Genomic DNA, 18,584 nt, shown 5'->3' on the forward strand with positions numbered 1-18,584 from the left:
CACTAGATTATGATGGATGGTAACAGTCCAGTGGATGAAGTAAGTGCTGGAGTGTTGTCAGCAGCCTAAATAAGCCGATTTAGTTTATGTCGTTGCCAGTAGGACTCTGTGTGCATTGATGCACGCAACTTTCATCGCCGGCTTGTGACAAGGTGGCAGGTGCTGTTCCTGCTGGTCAGCTCCAGTGACAAATGCCATGGAACAGCGGGTGAGCCTCAGTGATGTAGCATGCTGGGAGTGTGATGGAATGGTACTGTGCTGTCTATGCAGCGATGTGTACATTATGCACACACTATGTGGCAGCTGTGAAAGGCAGTGATAGCTTCTGCTCGAGGTGCCACTTCTGGAGAAGAAGAGGCCTAGTAACGTCTGCTATGTGGTGATGTGTAAGGGTTACTACATCCATCCCTCATCGGGGGAGACACGACTGGTCATCAGCTGTAAAATATGCGAGACCTGAGGTGCTGGTAGTCCCCCACAGACATGACATCCATGTCATTGCTGAGTACTGATGATTCTACCAGCTCACTGTATGCTGGCTGGAGGCTGTAGGTCTGGAAGATGCCCGGATAGGAGCAACCATTGCGTGGACAGAGACTAGGTTGCTCATAACTGGGCATTCACTGGGTCTCTGCTGGTGGTGATGCCACTTCTGCATCAGTTTTCCCAGAGACACAGTGTAGCAAGCAAAGCACAGGTGCTGCCTGGAAAGATGCTCGTGGTGGGGGCCCTAGGCAGTATAGCATGCCTTAGTGTGGCTGGAAATTATTTGGTTTGGATCCAGTTGGCTGTTGGACGACGGTAGGTAGGCCCTTGGCTGGTGACAGAGATGCATCAGCCTTCTCTTGTAGATTCCTGGAAGATGTTTCGTCTGTGTTGCTTTTGTTAGAAGATGTGGGTGGTGCAGAGTGTTGAAAAGTAGTGAGGGTAGGGGACCCCAGGTGCTCCAGGATGGATGTTACTGGAGGTGAATAGAAAGGTGCATGAGAGGAAGGTGCCATATCGGCTGGAGGAGATGGTGGTGGCGACTCCCCAGTGACGTGCAGCTGTTGTCGGTTGAGGTTTTGGATGAGTTGCCTGTCAGCCCCTTTCAGTAGAAACAACTCGCATCCCTATTGCTGCTGGATGAGCACCAGGACCCTGTCCAAATGCTTGTGCCCAGACTGTGGTGCCCAGTGCTTGCGGTGCTGGTGCTGGTGCCAGCGCTGAGTGTAGGGCTGGCATCAGCAGGTGAAGCAGCCTGAGCGGCTAGCAGTCATGAAGAAGTTCTGCTAAACTCTTGGTCTCCCATGGGCATGGCTGTGTAAGAACTTAAAAATCGAGTTAAAGCATTTTCCACGGAACTGCCTCCGATGCACTTCTGCATATGTGTTTTGAATGTTCACACCAGTCGCTCAGCTTCAGCATTGGATTGTGAATGAAGATGGAGCTCTAATGTGCTGGATGCCATTCATGGCACAGAAGTTTCTGAAGGTTTATGAAGTAAACAGGGGGTTGAAAGTCTGGGGAAGGTCTTAAAATGAAAACATTTTGATAAGGTCTTAATGGTATTTCTTCCAGTTGTTGAAGTTGGGCGAACTACACATCGCGAGTAGGAATATGCTAATTTGTTCCCAGAAAGGGGTCCAGAAAGTCTTAAGTGGGCCTGTGCTCATGGTAGTGTGCGGTGTAGGCCATGTAGAAAAAGTTTTCTTGGGCTTTCTGTTTGATGCATGTGTTGCATGACTGGACCAGTTGTTCTGTTTAGTTATCACCTCCTGGCCAATATACATATCATTGTGCCAGTGTTTTACTCCTAGATATCCCCCAGTGGCCGTAATGCAGAAGCTGTAGAATGTTGTTGTGTAATGATAGGGGTATGACTATATGTGTTGATGCATGTTCCGTAGCTAGCAGCACTACTCCATTAACCAAAATCAATCGCTTTCATATCTGAAAATGTTGGTATAGTGGATCCTTTTTCCGTTGTGGCAGCTTTCTGTCAAAGCCCGCAGAATGTTGAGATGAACATTGAGACGAGGTCTCTACCCATGGCAGTTGCTATGTGCATGCCTGTAGTTGAGAATGTGTCTGTTGTTAACAGTGCTTTCTCATCTAGATGGAAACATAAAACATCTTTTTTGTTGGATGACAGATTGGGACCCGTTGGTAGCTGAGAGGAACATCTGCTTTTGTGTGTTTGTCTGGGGTATGAAAATGAATTTCATAATTAAATCTGCTTAAGAAAAGTGTAATGTATGACCTGTTTTATTTAGTGGCCTTGATGAGGGGCTGTACAGTGATGTGAGAGGCTCATGGTCTGTTATAAAATGAAATTTCACTCTGTACAAAAACATGTGAAATTTCTTGAGTGCATATATAATGCCTCAAGCTTCTTTTTCAACTTGTGACTAATTCTTTTGGGCAGCTCTCAATGTCTTGGAAGTGTAAGTTATTGGCTCTGCAGTCCTGTCAGAATACAGATATGCTAAGATGGCACTAGTCCAGTAGTCTGAGGTGTCAGTCACAGCTGTGAACTGTTTGTAGACTGAAAGGTAGCTAAACACAAAGCTGAGCAAAGGCAGACTTCCCAAGTTTGAAATGGGTGTCACAGTTCTGTCTCCACACAAATGGTGTACGTTTCTTGCTTAGTTGATTCAACGGTTGAGCAATTTTTAAGCATTTGGGATGAATGTATTGTAGGAGGAAACTTTCCTAGAAAAGATATCAGTTCTTTCTTTGACCGCGGTAGTGCTATGATCACTTCTATGTTAGTGGTCATTGGTTTGATGCATGCATGTGAAATTGTGTGTCCCAAATATTCAGTTGATGGCTGAAAAAACTTTGATTTTTGTAGGTTATACTTCAACCTTGCTTCTTGAAGTGTGTGGAATAGCGTTTGTAGATTCCATAGATGTTGCCACAGTGGAGATTCCCGTTATTACCATCATCAAGAATAATTTATACAGCATGAACAATCCTGCTGGAGGAACATCTGCAACTGACCATTGTAGCAGAGGTTGAAAATACCGCTTCAGTTGTAAGATTCTCTTTATTTTCCTGTGCTTAAACCATGACCGGTTTCGGGCTCTTACATGCCCATCGTCAGGTGAGATACTGAAAATAAACAAGAGACCAAAGCTAATAATCATTCATTGTATTGTATGGTGTCACTTTGGCACTGACTTAGATATTACCACACCTAGCTCGACTGCTGTTTTCTAAAATGTTATATGAAACTTCTTCTTTGTTTTCTCATATATACTACCGTGTGGAGGGGGGGAGTTAGCTTCGGTCTCAAGTTTATTTTTAGTATCACACATGATGATAGAAAAAGAACCCTAAAACTTAAGTGGTATTTTCAACCTTTGTTGTGCAACATGGTATATTTTGCTTCAGTTGCTCAAGAAATCTTTGAAACAGGGAAGTTGCAAGTAGGTGTCTACCAAGACTATTTTTGAGAAATATCTCCCACCAGCTAGTTTGGCCATTAATTCTTCTGTATGTGTTGTTGGATATGAAATGATTTGAGTCTGTGCATTTACCATCATTTTGAAATCGTCACATAATCTTAATTTTCTTGACGGCTTCTTAATGACTACCAGTAGTGTTGCCAATTGACTAGATGCATTAGTTCAGTGACAGCCAAATTTGTTAGTCCATCAAATTCCTCCTTAACCTGTTTACAAAGAGCAGTGGAACAGTAAGCGATTTGCAAAAGTGGGGACGAGCGGAAGCTTTAAGCATGATGTGGGCTGTGAACTCTTAGGTCTACCAAGTCCAGCAGAGGAGATGTCGGAGTATCCCTTGCTTAATGATTCTAAGTCCTGAAAAGACAATTTATGTGACATAAATTTTTTTGTATCTGTGATTGTAAAGCCAAATGATGTTAATGTATCCAAATCAAATACTGACATCCTCTGCTTGCCATTTGGCATGCCTGCAGCTGTTATGTCAGCCCACCTTTCTAATTGCTAGCCTGCTGCTTGTGACACTTAGAAAGCCTATGCTAGAGCTGTAACCTCTCCAAGTGGTGGGTCACCAAACTGTAAAGCCTGCTGTACAGTTTCTTTATCCAGGGCAGAATGAATAATGGTGTCCCTGACTATTTTGTCAGTGTATAATTCCTTATGTTTCGAAGTTACAAAATGACACTTCTGTCAAAGTGTGGGTAGTTCTCCTGCCCATGCTCTGTAGGTCTGATTAGGATGTTTTTTTTACACTGATAAAACTCTACCTTGGACGAAATCATATGCTCATGTCGGGGCTAATTTACATGAAAATCTGTAAGTTTGCAGCTTAATCCATGACAAGAATAGAGCTTTTATAGTGTCAGCATACTTGGGAAGCTTCATAGTGACGTTTGAGCTGCTTTTCGTACAATTTCTCATTCTCTGCTGATTCCTTGTACGGAGGGAATGGTGGCTGGTGGTGCTGCTGCTTTTTCATGAGTTCTGGCAACATGTAGAAGTTACTACAATTTGAAGACAACGTGCAACAGCTAAACACTTATTTTATTTACATTACAAGTGTGATCACTGGGAGTAGTAGTAGTAGTGGTGGTGGTGGTGGTGGTGGTGGTGGTGATAACGGTGCAGCAGACAAAGTGAGTGCTGGAGCTTTAGCAGTGGCCGAATAAGCTGCCATAGTTCATATGGATGGTGATGGTGCCCTGTGTGCATCAGTGCATGCAACCTTCATTGCAGACTCGAGGCAAGGGAGAAGGTGCTTTTCTTGATGGTTGACTTAATGGCAAATGCCATGGAATAGTCGGCAAACCTTGATAATGTAGAAAGGCGGGAATGATGCTGCGCTATCTGTGCAGCAATGTGTAGACTGCGCACACTCCTTGTGACGGTCAGGATGGGTGGTGATAGCCTGTGCTGAAGATGCCACCGCTGGAGATCGAGATGCTTAGTAGTGTCAGCCAAGCAGTAATTTGTAGGCATTTTTGCTCTTGGCACTGGTGCTATTGTTGTGGGCACCCCATTGCATCGTTGCAGAGTCTAGTAGGGTAAACTCCAATGCACTTAAAACACTTTCCTTCAAGGAAACAACCCTCTTTGTAATACGTAAATTTCTGATAGCTGTGATATCTAGTCACTAACCCAGATAGATGCCACCCGTATCACTTATATTGCATTTCTAATTTTATTGACATCTTAAATGGTAGTTCCACAGAATTGTGATTTCTTTTTATAAGTTTTCTGTTTTCCTTTGCCTAACGAACATACAATATTTTTACTAATATTATTTATAGCATCTAGTGATGATATATTTTCCATAGAGAGAGTGAAGATGGTGAAACGTGGTACTACAGTACGCAATCCCAGCTTGAAGAACTCATGGAAAGTCTTGATAAAACACATATGGAAGCAGCCCTAGCACGGGAAATTAATGATTTTAAAGATGAGATAATTCGTCAGATGGAACTAACGGAGAAAATAACTAACCAAATGAAGGGCAACAAGAAATCATATCTTGATACAGAAAATGGTAAGAGAGAATTTAATTTGTCTTTTGTAAGCATTTTTTGTCAAAAAGGAAGTTTTCTTTTTGTGTAAGAGTGTGTTCTTTTCTTAGTAATAACTTTAGGTTGCTTTATGTAGACAGTTATGTGGATTTGATCACCTGTATGATACACAATTGGATAGACAGTATTGTTGGTGTGAGAAATTTTTATTTGTTCAAGCCACTTGAAATAATACAAATTAAATGAATGGTAAATAAGTTTTTATAAAGCAGGAAGAAGCAAGCAGTTTTATAAGATATGATAACCGTCATTGTTTGGCTGCTACAAACCTTAGGTGTTTACTCCTTAACTGAGCATTGCCTCTTGTGCAACTGAGGTAAGATTTAACATTTAGTTTGTTCTCTATCAACATATTACCTTCATTTCAGCTGCACTTGCAAAGATTCAGAAAGAAAGGTTAGAACGCAAGGTGAGGGAAGAGGAGGAACGCCGTGAAAAGGAGAGGCAGGATGCAGAAGATCAAGTTCGTCGTATGCATGAAGATTTTGATGATTTTCATAATACATCCTCAAGGATTTCATCAGATGACTTTAATGATCCAGCGGGAAAGATTTCACCAATAACAGTTGTAAGTAACATATTGAAAAGAAACATATTTTTACACATAACTTCTGTTATGTAATTTGTTTTATGTTCATCTATCTTGTTTATCACTGAGAAATGGTCTTGCTCATAACTGTATTTCATAGATTACAATCTTTGAGAGAGAATTTGTGTGAGAATAGTGTACTGCCCTAGTAAGTGACTGGAGCCTTATGACTTGAATATGATAAATGATGTGACTCATTGATAAGTTCTTTGTACTGAAAAATATCTTTACATATGCTGTCATCGAGTATTGCTTGTATTCTAGTTTTCTGAGTTACATAAATAGTTGTGATTCAGTGACTATTGTATCGTTTAGGTGCCAATATTTGCATATAATGATGATATGTAGTGCATGAAATCATATGAATGCTGCATAATGCTGTACTTTGCTCCTCCTCTTTTATTGCTCGACTCATGCAGTCACAGATTATCTGCTGTTAAAGGGCCAGAGTGACATAATATTAATCAAAACAGTTCTGCAACACAAACTGATAATTTGGTGTATGGTTACAGCAAACATCTGAGACAGTGACAAGCAGCACTACAACAACAATAGAAACGAAATATTCTCCAGGGGAAGGTGCAGAACATCTCTCTGAAGTTACGACAGTGACTACTACAGCAACTACAACTATGACATCGTCGACAGCTCAAGGTAATAAGAAACTGTCTTATGTACATTTTAAATGAGGGATATTTGATGAAAGTAACTAGTGTTGTCATGAATGTATATTGTGAATATTGTCAATTTCAATTCAGTTTATTGCTCTTATCAGGTAATTTTGCATGCATGCTTATTTTCAACTAAGTATGAAGTTTTTACAATTTCAATTTTTTTTAGTTACATTATTTTTCATTATGTTATAATTAAAGATAAATTCATGTTATAGGGGCATTTTTGGATAAGCCACTGCTTGACTCACTTTTTAGAACTATCCCCTGTCAATATCTTAGCTTTCTTTGGTAACAAGTTATTAAAAACAGCTCCTTTGACATAGGGGCTTTTCACTGTTAAAGTTGATCTTCTGTTAACCATATTAAAGTCTTTTCTATCCCTTGTTTCATAGTTGTGAACATCAGTGTTTATTTTTGTGATCTTGGTATCCTCTTTCATTAGCGTTATAGTTTCTGGTATATACATGGCATAAACTGTGAGAATATTGTGTCTAATGAATAGGGGTTTGCAAGATGATCCTAGTTTTACATTTTCTATGATCCTCAAGGCTCACTTCTGCAGTATGAAAACCCTTTTCATATTAGTTTGGTGTGTCCCACCCCACAGTACTATTCCATAAGACAAGGAAGGGTATGTTAATCCATAATATACAGTCCTTAGGGTTTCAGAATTAAGATATGGCAATAATCTTAATACAGGCTGTACATAAAGTCTGGGAACACTTTCAGTTATTTATTGCACAAGAAAAAACGTTGTACAGATATCATACATATGTCATTTTGAAGAGAAACACCGAAAGGTTTTTTTTCCCCGATGTATACCGCCACAGTGTAGTTTGGTAATTTGCCGATAGTCAGCGCTAGTCGCAAACATGGCAAGTTCAGGTGCGGAGTGAGCTTTCTGTATGTTGGAGTTCGATAAAAACAAGTGTGCTGCAGCTGTTCAGCGGGTGTTTAGAACCACGTATGGTAAGAAGCCACCAACATGGAAGGCCATTTACCACTGGCACAACAAATTCGTTACGACAGGTTGCTTGTGCTCGGCAAAGAGAAGCAGACGTCCCAATGTGAGTGAAGTGAATTTGGAGCACATATGAGAGACATTCATAAGGAGTCCAAAGAAATTGGTGCGTTGTGCATCCCATGAACTCTTATTCATCTTTCAGCAGGATGGGGCTTCACCCTATTTTCATTGTGAAGTCCGTGGGTACCTGAACACAGAACTGCTGCATTGAAGGATCGGCCGTGATACAGAAGGGCACAGTTGTTTCATGAAACAGCTTCCCCGATCACCAGATCTCACTCCGTGTGACTTCGGAGAGAATACAAGAAGCAACTGCCACAGTTGACGATGCCATGCTGGGATGGATATGGCAAGGTGTGTGTGTGTGTGTGTGTCGGGGGGAGGGGGGGGGTGACGACTTTCAGAGTTTCTCTTCAAAATGCAATATTTATGACATCTGTACAATGTTTAGTTCTTGTGCAATAAATAATTGAAAGTGTTCGTGGACTTTATGTACACCCTGTACATATAGACTGGTTGGGGGAATGGAGTATCGCTTAACAAAAGAAGAGTCGAGGTCCTCCTCTGACAAATTGGTAAAATTTGGTATTGCTTAAAGCAGTTTTTGGTAACTGTTTTGGAGTTCAGGGTAGAAACGTGTCTACAGTATGTGCGTGCCTGGGAAAATAATATGATTTGACCCAGATGTCCATCGATTTCGAAGTTTTTGTTTGGGGTCAGCAATTTATGTGTGTTGGTAGGCATACCTGGCATATTTAGCTTTCTTGATTATCGTAAGTGGTACTCATACATTAATATACATCCAATGTATATTAATAAATAATAAGATGTCCAGTTTAAGTTAAATGATATTTATTGGTTTAGGTAGTGAAGTATTTGCCGCTCTTATTCTTTTGTTAAAATGTGTTTGAAATACATTGCAACGTATATTTCTACATAATTATAAAAAAAAAAAAAATCTGTTGAAGTAACATATTCAGTGAGTTCTGAAGTCATTTTATCCAGTGTAATATGATACTCTATTGGGAGGGGGGGGGGGGGGCTATAGCCCCCATAACCTCCCCTTGCCACCACCCCTGCTTTTAATGGCATAAATTGTTTTTGCAGTGTGATTATTGAACAAGTCAGTTGCCCACCTGTTAGTTATGCAGATTGTTGTGACTCGCTGATCTTTCAAAGTGCCGCTGCGCAGTTATGCGCGTCCTCTATATGCGGCGCTGTCTGCCAGCCATGCAGCAGCAGCGCCACCTAAGCGGCCGATGAACTTGGACTCAGTTATGATTTGACTGTTAAAGTGTCCACACGTCCTACTCTGTTTACTTGATCTGTGACTTTAATGTATTACGTCTTCCTTGAAATATATTTGTTCTATTTGAAGTTATAACAATTGGCGATGAGGTAGTGATTTTTCTTTTCCATCGTTGACCCACATGTTTCCATGGTTACTTTAGAGCAACTATTGCAAGGTCTCATAGAACAGCAAACGCTTCTCACAAATGCGATGCTTGATTTCGTCGCGGCATCAAATGCGGGGCGTCTCTCGTCGTTGTCTCTTCCAACTTTTCCTCCTTACGACAAGACTGCGGAAAACTGGCCTTATTACGAAAAACGTCTTCGACAGCAGTTTTTGGCATTTCATGTCGCAGACGAACAAACATTTAAGTCTCTGTTCCTTTCATGGATCTCACCTCAAATGTTTTCGGTTGTTGTCGCAATTGGCTCCTTTGAAAGATCCTGCGTCTTTGTCCTTTCCTGAAATGTGCTCACTTCTGTCCGTCTATTTTCAAAAGCAAACGCATGTGGTAGCCTCTTGTGTTGCCTTTTATCGTTGTCAAAAACAACCAAATCAATCGTATCGCGCTTGGGCTGCTGAACTTCACGGCCTCAGTAGAAAGTGTCAATTTGTTACTGAAGTTCACAAAGAATCGTACACCGATACCATGGTACGGGATGCTATTATCCGATCGGCGCCCAACAAGAAAGTTAGGTAACGTGCCCTTCCGTTGGCAAATCCGACTCTAGATGAAGTCCTATCCATCGCTCAGTCTTTTGAAATTTCTCGCCCCGCTGGAGCGCAAATAGAGGCAAGGGGCGACGTCGGAGAAATACAACCTCTGTGCGATGTTGACGAAGCGTGTGGCGTGTCCCCGCCGGCCGACGTGGCCGCAGTACACTCCCAAGTGCAGCCTCGGCCTAACCGTAAACAAACCTCTAAGAAACTGCAGCAAAACCCACAGCAACTTCCTTCATGTCCGCGGTGTTTTACGAAACATTCACGAGAAGATTGTCCACAACATTGGGCCGTGTGTCACAAATGTAAAAAAAAAAAAAAAAAAAGGGTCGTATGTCATCCGTTTGCAAATCCGTCCACATACATGATGTTCATGAACATGACGCTGATTCTGATTCTGTGTTGTCCTTTTTTCCCTTCAGGGAAGTTATTCCTCACTGTCCAAATACTTGGTCGAGAAGTTCGCATGCAGGTAGATACTGGTTCTGCTGCCACTATCATCAATTCTCAGACGTATCTTCAGTTGGGTTCTCCAATCCTGTCACCTGTCACTAGGCAATTACAGACTTACAATAAACAGAAGATTTCTCTCTTGGGACAATTTGATGCTGAGGTATCTTACAAATCTTGTCATTCGCACTGTTCCCATATTTGTGGTTGACCATAGTAATGCGGAGTATCTTTTTGGTTTTGATGCCTTTCGCGTTTTTGGGTTATCCATAGATGACTGTCAATCTCGTCTCTGATGCTATTCCTTATGCTCAATTGGATTCCTTGTTGACGACATTTTTGTCCCTTTTTTTCTCCTGGGTTAGGCCATGCAAATGACTTTGAAGCTCATATCACACTCAAACCCACTGCCTGGCCTAAGTTTTTTCGGGCTCGGCCCATTCCTGTGGCCCTTCGTGATCAGGTCAAACGGGAGCTGGATCGTCTCACTGCTTCGGGGTCTTGCTTCCTGTCACTTCCAGTGAGTGGTCCTCTCCTGTCGTTGTCGTTGCTAAGCCTAATGGTGATATTCGTCTCTGTGGCGATTTCAAAGCCACTGGAAATGCTCAATGTCTTATCGACACTTACCCTATGCCTTGATCTGAAGAATTGTTCACTAAACTTGTTGGAGGCCAGTATTTTTCTAACTTGACCTGTCAGAAGCTTATCATCAACATCCTCTTGACACTGCTTCCCAGCAGTTTCTGATCCGTAACACGCCTTTCGGCCTCTGTCAATACCAACGATTGCCATTCGGGGTTGCCAGCGCCCCTTCTTTCTTTCAGCGATTCTTGGGTGTATAAATTACCAGGACGACATTGTTGTCACTGGCTCCACCACTGACTAACATCTTCAAAATCTCCGCACACTTTTTCATGTCTTACAGACTGCCGGTCTTAAGTGTTATCTTCAGAAATCAAAATTTTTTCAGGTATCTATCACGTACTTGGGTTTTCAACTCTCTCGGGATGGTATTCGTCCGCTTCAGCAAACTGTCGCTGCGATCGATGCCCTTCCTCGCCCTACATCTGTTAAGGAACTGCAGGCCTTCTTGAACAAAATGGCATACTATCACAAGTTTTTACCGTCTGCTGCTTTGGTGGCTCAGCCGTTGCATCTCGTCTGTTGCATAAAAACGTGCCTTTTCACTGGTCCGCGTCATGCGATGCGGCTTTCCAGAAATTGAAGACAATGCTGAAACAGCCTGGCTACTTATCGATCTGGCCAGCATCTTGTTCTTGCCACGGACCCCTCTCAATACAGGGTCGGTGCAGTCCTTGCACACCGTTTTTCTGACAGTTCTGAACAACCCATTGCTTATGCCTCCAAAACGCTCACGGATGCCCATCAAAAGTATTCTCAAATTGAAAAAGAAGATTTGGCCATTATTTATGCTCTTCATAAGTTTGGTGTTTTTCTCTATGGATCCAAATTTCATCTTGTTATGGATCACAAACCACTTGTTTCCTTGTTTCATCCATCAACGTCACTTCCCGACAAGGCTGCACGCCGCCTTCAGCGTTGGGCTCTTTACTTGTCTCGTTTCAATTATGAGATTCATTTCCGGCCAATGGCTCAACATGCGAATGCTGATGCACTGTCTCGCCTTCCCATGAGTCCCGATCTGGCATTCGATAGAGACGAACTTTTGTGTTTCCTCCTGGATGTTGCCGAGCAGCGGGTTGTGGACGGGTTCCCCATCACCGGGTACCGGCTGGCGGCTGCTATGGGTTCTGACCCTACCCTCTCCCGGGTTTTACACTGTATTCAGAAGGGTTGGCCAGATCGTTCGTCCGCTAAGACTTCTGATCCATTGCGGAACTACTACACTTTGCGTTACCGCCTCACGGCTAGGGGTAGTGTTATCCTCCTTCCCACCGAAAATTCTTCGCTGCGTGTTGTGGTACCTGCGTCTTTGCATGCTTCAGTCTTGCGCCTCCTTGACCAAGGGCGCTGGGGTATCTCTCTCTCAAAATCTCTGGCGCGCTGTCATGCGTACTGTCCCAGCATCGACTCTGAAATCGTACACATGGTCGCTGCCTGCGGCCCTTGTGCATCACAGGCTGCCACCCCGAAGTCATCTTTGTCACCATGGCCTTCGCCTGAGAAGCCCTGGGAGCGTATTCATGATGACTTCGTGGGACCTTTTTAGGTACTTATTGGCTTCTCGTTATTGACGCCTACTCTAACTTTCCTTTCGTTGTCCGTTGCACGTCGCCTACCACCGCGGCATCCGCCAATGCTCTAGCTCGCATTTTCTCTTTGGAAGGCCTTCCCTCTACTCTTGTTACTGATAATAGTCCGCAATTTGCCTCTTCTGATTTTGCGGATTTTTGTGCCCGTCATGGCGTCATGCATGTCACGGCCCCTCCGTTCCATCCACAGTGAAACGGTGAGGCTGAACGACTGGTCCGCACATTTAAGGCTCAGATGAGGAAACTCCTGACTTCTTCTGCTGATGATGTGCTTCTTCAATTTCTGGCTTCTTACCGTTTCACACCCATGGGTGACCACAGCCTGGCTGAGCTCTTACATGGCCGACAGCCCCGCACGCTACTTCATCTTCTGCGGCCTTCCACCTCACGGCCGTGGGTGCCTTCGCTTGGCCGGTTCACCACCGATGACCTTGTATGGCTACGGGGATATGGCAGGCGGCTTGCAACACTGTGGCCAACACCTGTATGAAATCCAGACGGACACGGATGTTGCAGTGTGTCATTCGGACCAGTTTCGGACTCGTGTGCCAGCAACGCCTGTTCCGGATGCCACTACACCACCTTCGGCTCTACCTGACGCTCGGGATACTGGAATCTCTCATTACTCAACAACACAGTCCTCTCCCCATCATATCGGTGCCAGCACAAGAACTGATGCCACCAGGAGACGTGCCCATGCAGGAACCAGATGGCCATCATCTGTCACAGCATCTCTACTCGCCTCCTTCTCCTACGGACGTGGACACATCGCCCATGTCTCCTGTTATAACAACCGGACTTGCCACAACGGGCAGATTGGTGCAGGGTGCCCCAGCAGATTCGACCCCCATGTCTCCTGTTATCTCGACCTGTTATCGTCCGGGACACTTCTGTCCGTATGGGAAACGTCCTCCTCGAGACTTTATGGCCAGTCAAACAACACCTATGGACGTTAGCAATCTACAGGCCACCTCCATCAAGACCTGTGCAAAAAATTCAAAGGGGGAAAAGTATTGTCACTCGCCAATCTTTCAAAGTGCCACCGTGCAGATATGCGCCTCCTCTACGTGCGGCGATGTCTGCCAGCCATGCAGCAGCAGTGCCACCTAAGCGGCCAGCCAGCCAGCGGCCGCTAGACTTGGACTCAGTTATGATTTGACTGTTAAAGTGTACACACGTCTTACTCTGTTTACTTGATCTGTGACTTTCATTTATTACGTCTTCCTTGAAATATATTTGTTTAACTTGAAGTTATAACACAGATATTGTTTGTCTCTTGGCATTTACAGTGAAACAGTGTATTGGTTTGTGCATCGTAGGAATTGCTACACCATAGGCATGGTTTACTGCAGCAAAATAAAGAACATCTACTTATTTGTATTACTGTGCAGACAATGTTCGCTGTTTCTATTGTTCCACACCCACCATAAAACGTAAATATCTATAAAATGTTTAATTTTCTATCTAAACTCCACCAAATGTTCAAACCAAGTATCTATGTTTTCAGTGAAAACTTCAACAAACTCGATGTTATCAGATGCAGAAGACGATGATTTGGATTTGGATTCTGATAGAGAGGGTGACGAGTGCAGTACAAGGATAGGCAAAGATGGTGAGTTGTAACTGTACTCTGTCTCCAAAAGATCAAACTAAGGTCATCATACGTCCATTTTTTTCTTGGCGAACTTTTAAGTTGCAGTCTCGTAAAATTTTTTTACGTGTGAAGAAGAGGCATTGTGTGGCTATTCTTTCAACAACTCATACTCAGATCACAAGATGTAAAGTTCATTAATGTGATTTCTAGACTAATTTACAATGACTAGGCCAGTGTTCAGTTGGTGAGAATGATTTTCCACAGAGAAACGTATGTTCTACTGTAGAGTCTATAAAATACGATAGTTCTCAACGTAGCTTTGGTATTAAACTAGGAAAAAGCCTCACTTGATATATTCAAAGCAGTGCTGGCGTGAGTTAACAGCTCTCTAGGAAACTGCAGTGTTCAGTGCTCAAATGATTGAAGATAGTGTGATTGAAGCAGTACCATTGCCCAGAATCAGTTAACCATCATTTTGTCATTTACAAAAATGAAGTTGATTTTCAGATGATGATTTTATAGGCAAATCAGTTGTGTTAAGATGTAATAAAGTAGTATTGAAACAAAATTGTAGCCTACAAAGGAGTGCATATAGTTTGAACAAAGATGTGCTCTGACAATCAATTCATAGGGCAGGTGTTACACTTCAGTTATCTCGGTTGTGAAAGAAGCTGCTGAAAAACATGAAATTTAAAATGAGATAAATATGCTTCAACAGTGCTGTATATTAATGTGTACATAAAAGTATGACCATATGGCCCCAGTGTGAAAATTTTTTTGAAGACCCTGGCAATGCCTATAAAAGTGTAGTGTGCAAAGACTTTCACCTATGTCAACGCTCTGTGATTTAAGAAATTCATGGTACATTCTTGTACACAGTTAAACTTGCATAATAGGATATTTACTTTGGAAGTAATGATTTTCAAACCACCATTTGCAATATTTTCCCGTAACCTGTTACAAATAGGTTCGTTTCAGCAGTTGCCAGAGAGCGCAGATAACAGGCGACATCGTGCTTGTGCAGCTACCATGACGTAGGAAGCCCCTATGTATGTACGTGCAAAACATTGAAATATGTCATAAAAGAAAAAGGACATCAGAGGATACTCCAAGAGCATTGGAATTTCGTGAACTATACTAAAACGTGCACATTTAATGTGCATACTTAAAGTGCACATTTGTATGTCCAGATTCCCAATGAAGTAGACCTCGACCTGATATTAAGCTTTTCAGTGTGGTTTTCAGGATGTATATTTTCTTGGAGCACCAGTGCTGTATTATATCATATTTGGTTCTTTATTATGGCATAATGCCATACATGCTAGAAGATGAAAACATGCACTTGAAAGTCAGTGAACAGTTGAAAGTAGCCAGTACTGTGGAATTAAACATTTCGTTTCAAATACATTGACTTCCTCTGCGGAAAAGGTTAATAAATGTCAAATTTCTTTAGCAAACAGACTAAAATAACTTCGCTGTTCTGCAATGTGATTAATGCTTGACTGTCAGAAAGGTGGAAATAAAATAAAATCTGAAACTAATAACCTGTTTTAGCCTTCTGTAATTATGTGTATATATTTTAATTCACTTGATAGCTCCCGGCCACTGATATCTGTTTTGTTTTCATTTGACGTGAGAGCAAACGAACGGGAAACAGCAAAATCACTAAATGTAAACACGGGTCACATGGAGACTACCCATTATAACTCAGACTGCTCTGCGCATCAGCCCCGGATCCGCAATATGTGCTAACCGGGTCAATACTAAAAAAAAAAATCGAATTTTCAAAAATATGTTCATCTTGTAGCACACATCTTTCTGAAAAGTCTGAAACATAAAAAATATGTGTTCGAGGAAATTTAAGACATGTTATTTGGTCCTAAGTGTACCAAAGTGCAGTGCCACGCCTCTTCATACAGCATTCTTCTATGGCACGTCACTGTATTTCACTCTGTGGCATTGAAACGTGTATATTTTGTAATGGATGCCATGAAACTATATTCAGACAGTGGAAATTGAAATGTCCTGTGGTGCCTCTCCTGCTCCCAGTCGGCTGGTTTGTAGCGTTCCCTTCATTTTTTAAATAAATAAATAAATAAAATAAAATAAAATATCTCACAATTAATAGCGGATGGGATTGTTTGTAATCGGGAGAACAAGATCTCTTCAGAAAATTTGCACTCTTTATTGCCTATTAGCTAATAACTTGCTGTTTTGCATGACATCAAATTAAATATAGCATACATAAAACCAATAAAGACAAGAGACAAGCAAGAAAGTACATATTTCTTCGATCCTTAGTTCCTAGCATTTTTTTCTCTCTAATCTTGTTGCAGCTTTGCATGGTGTGCTTTATTGTCTGCGAAAAAATCTATTACCTCATCAAAGTTCGTCAAACATTTTGCTACGTGAAAAATTGAAGTGTCATTATCTAATACTGAAAAAGCTGTTAATACAAATAATAGCCAAGACTGGTGTGATTTATCGATTTGATTACATCTATTTAATTGTAAGACATTTCCAGGGGCAGGATGTGGACTCTGACCACAAACTATTAGTTATGAACTGTAGATTAAAACTGAAGAAACTGCAAAAAGGTGGGAATTTAAGGAGATGGGACCTGGATAAACTGACTGTACCAGAGGTTGTACAGAGTTTCAGGGAGAGCATAAGGGAACAATTGACAGGAATGGGGGAAAGAAATGCAGTAGAGGAAGAATGGATAGCTATGAGGGATGAAGTAGTGAAGGCAGCAGAGGATCAAGTAGATAAAAAGACGAGGGCTAGTAGAAATCCTTGGGTAACAGAAGAAATATTGAATTTAATTGATGAAAGGAGAAAATATAAAAATGCAGTAAATGAAGCAGGCAAAAAGGAATACAAACTTCTCAAAAATGAGATTGACAGGAAGTGCAAAATGGCTAAGCAGGGATGGCTAGAGGACAAATGTAAGGATGTAGAGGCTTATCTCACTAGGGGTAAGATAGATACTGCCTACAGGAAAATTAAAGAGACCTTTGGAGAAAAGTGAACCACTTTGTAATCGGGAGATTAGAACTACTGACTACTGTATGAATATCAAGAGCTCAGATGGAAACCCAGTTCTAAGCAAAAAGAGAAAGCAGAAAGGTGGAGGATCTACACAAGGGCGATGTACTTGAGAGCAATATTATGGAAATGGAGATATGATACTGCATGAAGAGTTTGACACAGTACTGAAAGACGTGAGTCGAAACAAGGCCCCAGGAGTAGACAACATTCCATTAGAATTACTGATGGCCTTGGGATAGCCAGTCCTGACAAAACTCTACCATCTGGTGAGCAAGATGTATGAGACAGGCGAAATACCCTCAAACTTCAAGAAGAATATAATAATTCCAATCCCAAAGAAAGCAGGTGTTGACAGAAGCGAAAATTACCGAACTATCAGTTTAATAAGTCACAGCTGCAAAATACTAACGCGAATTCTTTACAGACGAATGGAAAAACTAGTAGAAGCCGACCTCGGGGAAGATCAGTTTGGATTCCGTAGAAATGTTGGAACACGTGAGGCAATACTGACCCTACGACTTATCTTAGAAGCTAGATTAAGGAAATGCAAACCTATGTTTCTAGCATTTGTAGACTTAGAGAAAGCTTTTGACAATGTTGACGGGAATACGCTCTTTCAAATTCAAATTCTGAAGGTGGCAGTGGTAAAATACTGGGAGCGAAAGGCTATTTACAATTTGTACAGAAACCAGATGGTAGTTATAAGAGTCGAGGGACATGAAAGGGAAGCAGCGGTTGGGAAGGGAGTGAGACAGGCTTGTAGCCTCTCCCCGATGCTATTCAATCTTTATATTGAGCAAGCAGTAAAGGAAACAAAAGAAAAGTTCGGAGTAAGTATTAAAATCCATGGAGAAGAAATAAAAATGTTGAGGTTCGCTGATGACATTGTGATTCTGTCAGAGACAGCAAAGGACTTGGAAGAGCAGTTGAACGGAATGGACAGTGTCTTGAAAGGAGGATATAAGATGAACATCAACAAAAGCAAAATGAGGGTAATGGAATGTAGTCAAATTAATTCGGGTGATGCTGAGGGAATTAGATTAGGAAATGAAACACTTAAAGTAGTAAGGGAGTTTTGGTGTTTAGGGAGCAAAATAACTGATGATGGTCGAAGTAGAGAGGATATAAAATGTAGACTGGCAATGGCAAGTAAAGCGCTTCTGAAGAAGAGAAATTTGTTAACATCGAATATAGATTTAAGCTTCAGGAAGTCGTTTCTGAAAGTATTTGTATGGAGTGTAGCCATGTATGGAAGTGAGACATGGATGATAAATAGTTTGGACAAGAAGAGACTAGAAGCTTTTGAAATGTGGTGCTACAGAAGAATCCTGAAGGTTAATGGGTAGATCACATAACTAATGAGGAGGTATTGAATAGAATTGGGGAGAAGAGTAGTTTGTGGCACAACTTGACAAGAAGAAGGGACCGGTTGGTAGGACATGTTC

General features: G+C 41.9%; 1 protein-coding gene across 1 annotated transcript in view; it reads left to right on the forward strand.

Annotated features, from left to right (window-relative positions):
- Positions 1 to 18,584, forward strand: part of LOC126190882 (nucleosome-remodeling factor subunit NURF301) — a 289,288-nt gene that overhangs the window by 33,809 nt on the left and 236,895 nt on the right. The window contains exons 4-7 of the mRNA XM_049931491.1: positions 5,267 to 5,475; positions 5,881 to 6,080; positions 6,614 to 6,755; positions 14,002 to 14,106. Coding sequence (XP_049787448.1) covers positions 5,267 to 5,475; positions 5,881 to 6,080; positions 6,614 to 6,755; positions 14,002 to 14,106 — 656 coding nt within the window. The remainder of the gene's footprint in view (positions 1 to 5,266; positions 5,476 to 5,880; positions 6,081 to 6,613; positions 6,756 to 14,001; positions 14,107 to 18,584) is intronic.

The sequence above is a fragment of the Schistocerca cancellata genome, chromosome 1, assembly GCF_023864275.1.
Source record: "Schistocerca cancellata isolate TAMUIC-IGC-003103 chromosome 1, iqSchCanc2.1, whole genome shotgun sequence".
Classification (NCBI taxonomy): Eukaryota; Metazoa; Arthropoda; class Insecta; order Orthoptera; family Acrididae; genus Schistocerca; species Schistocerca cancellata.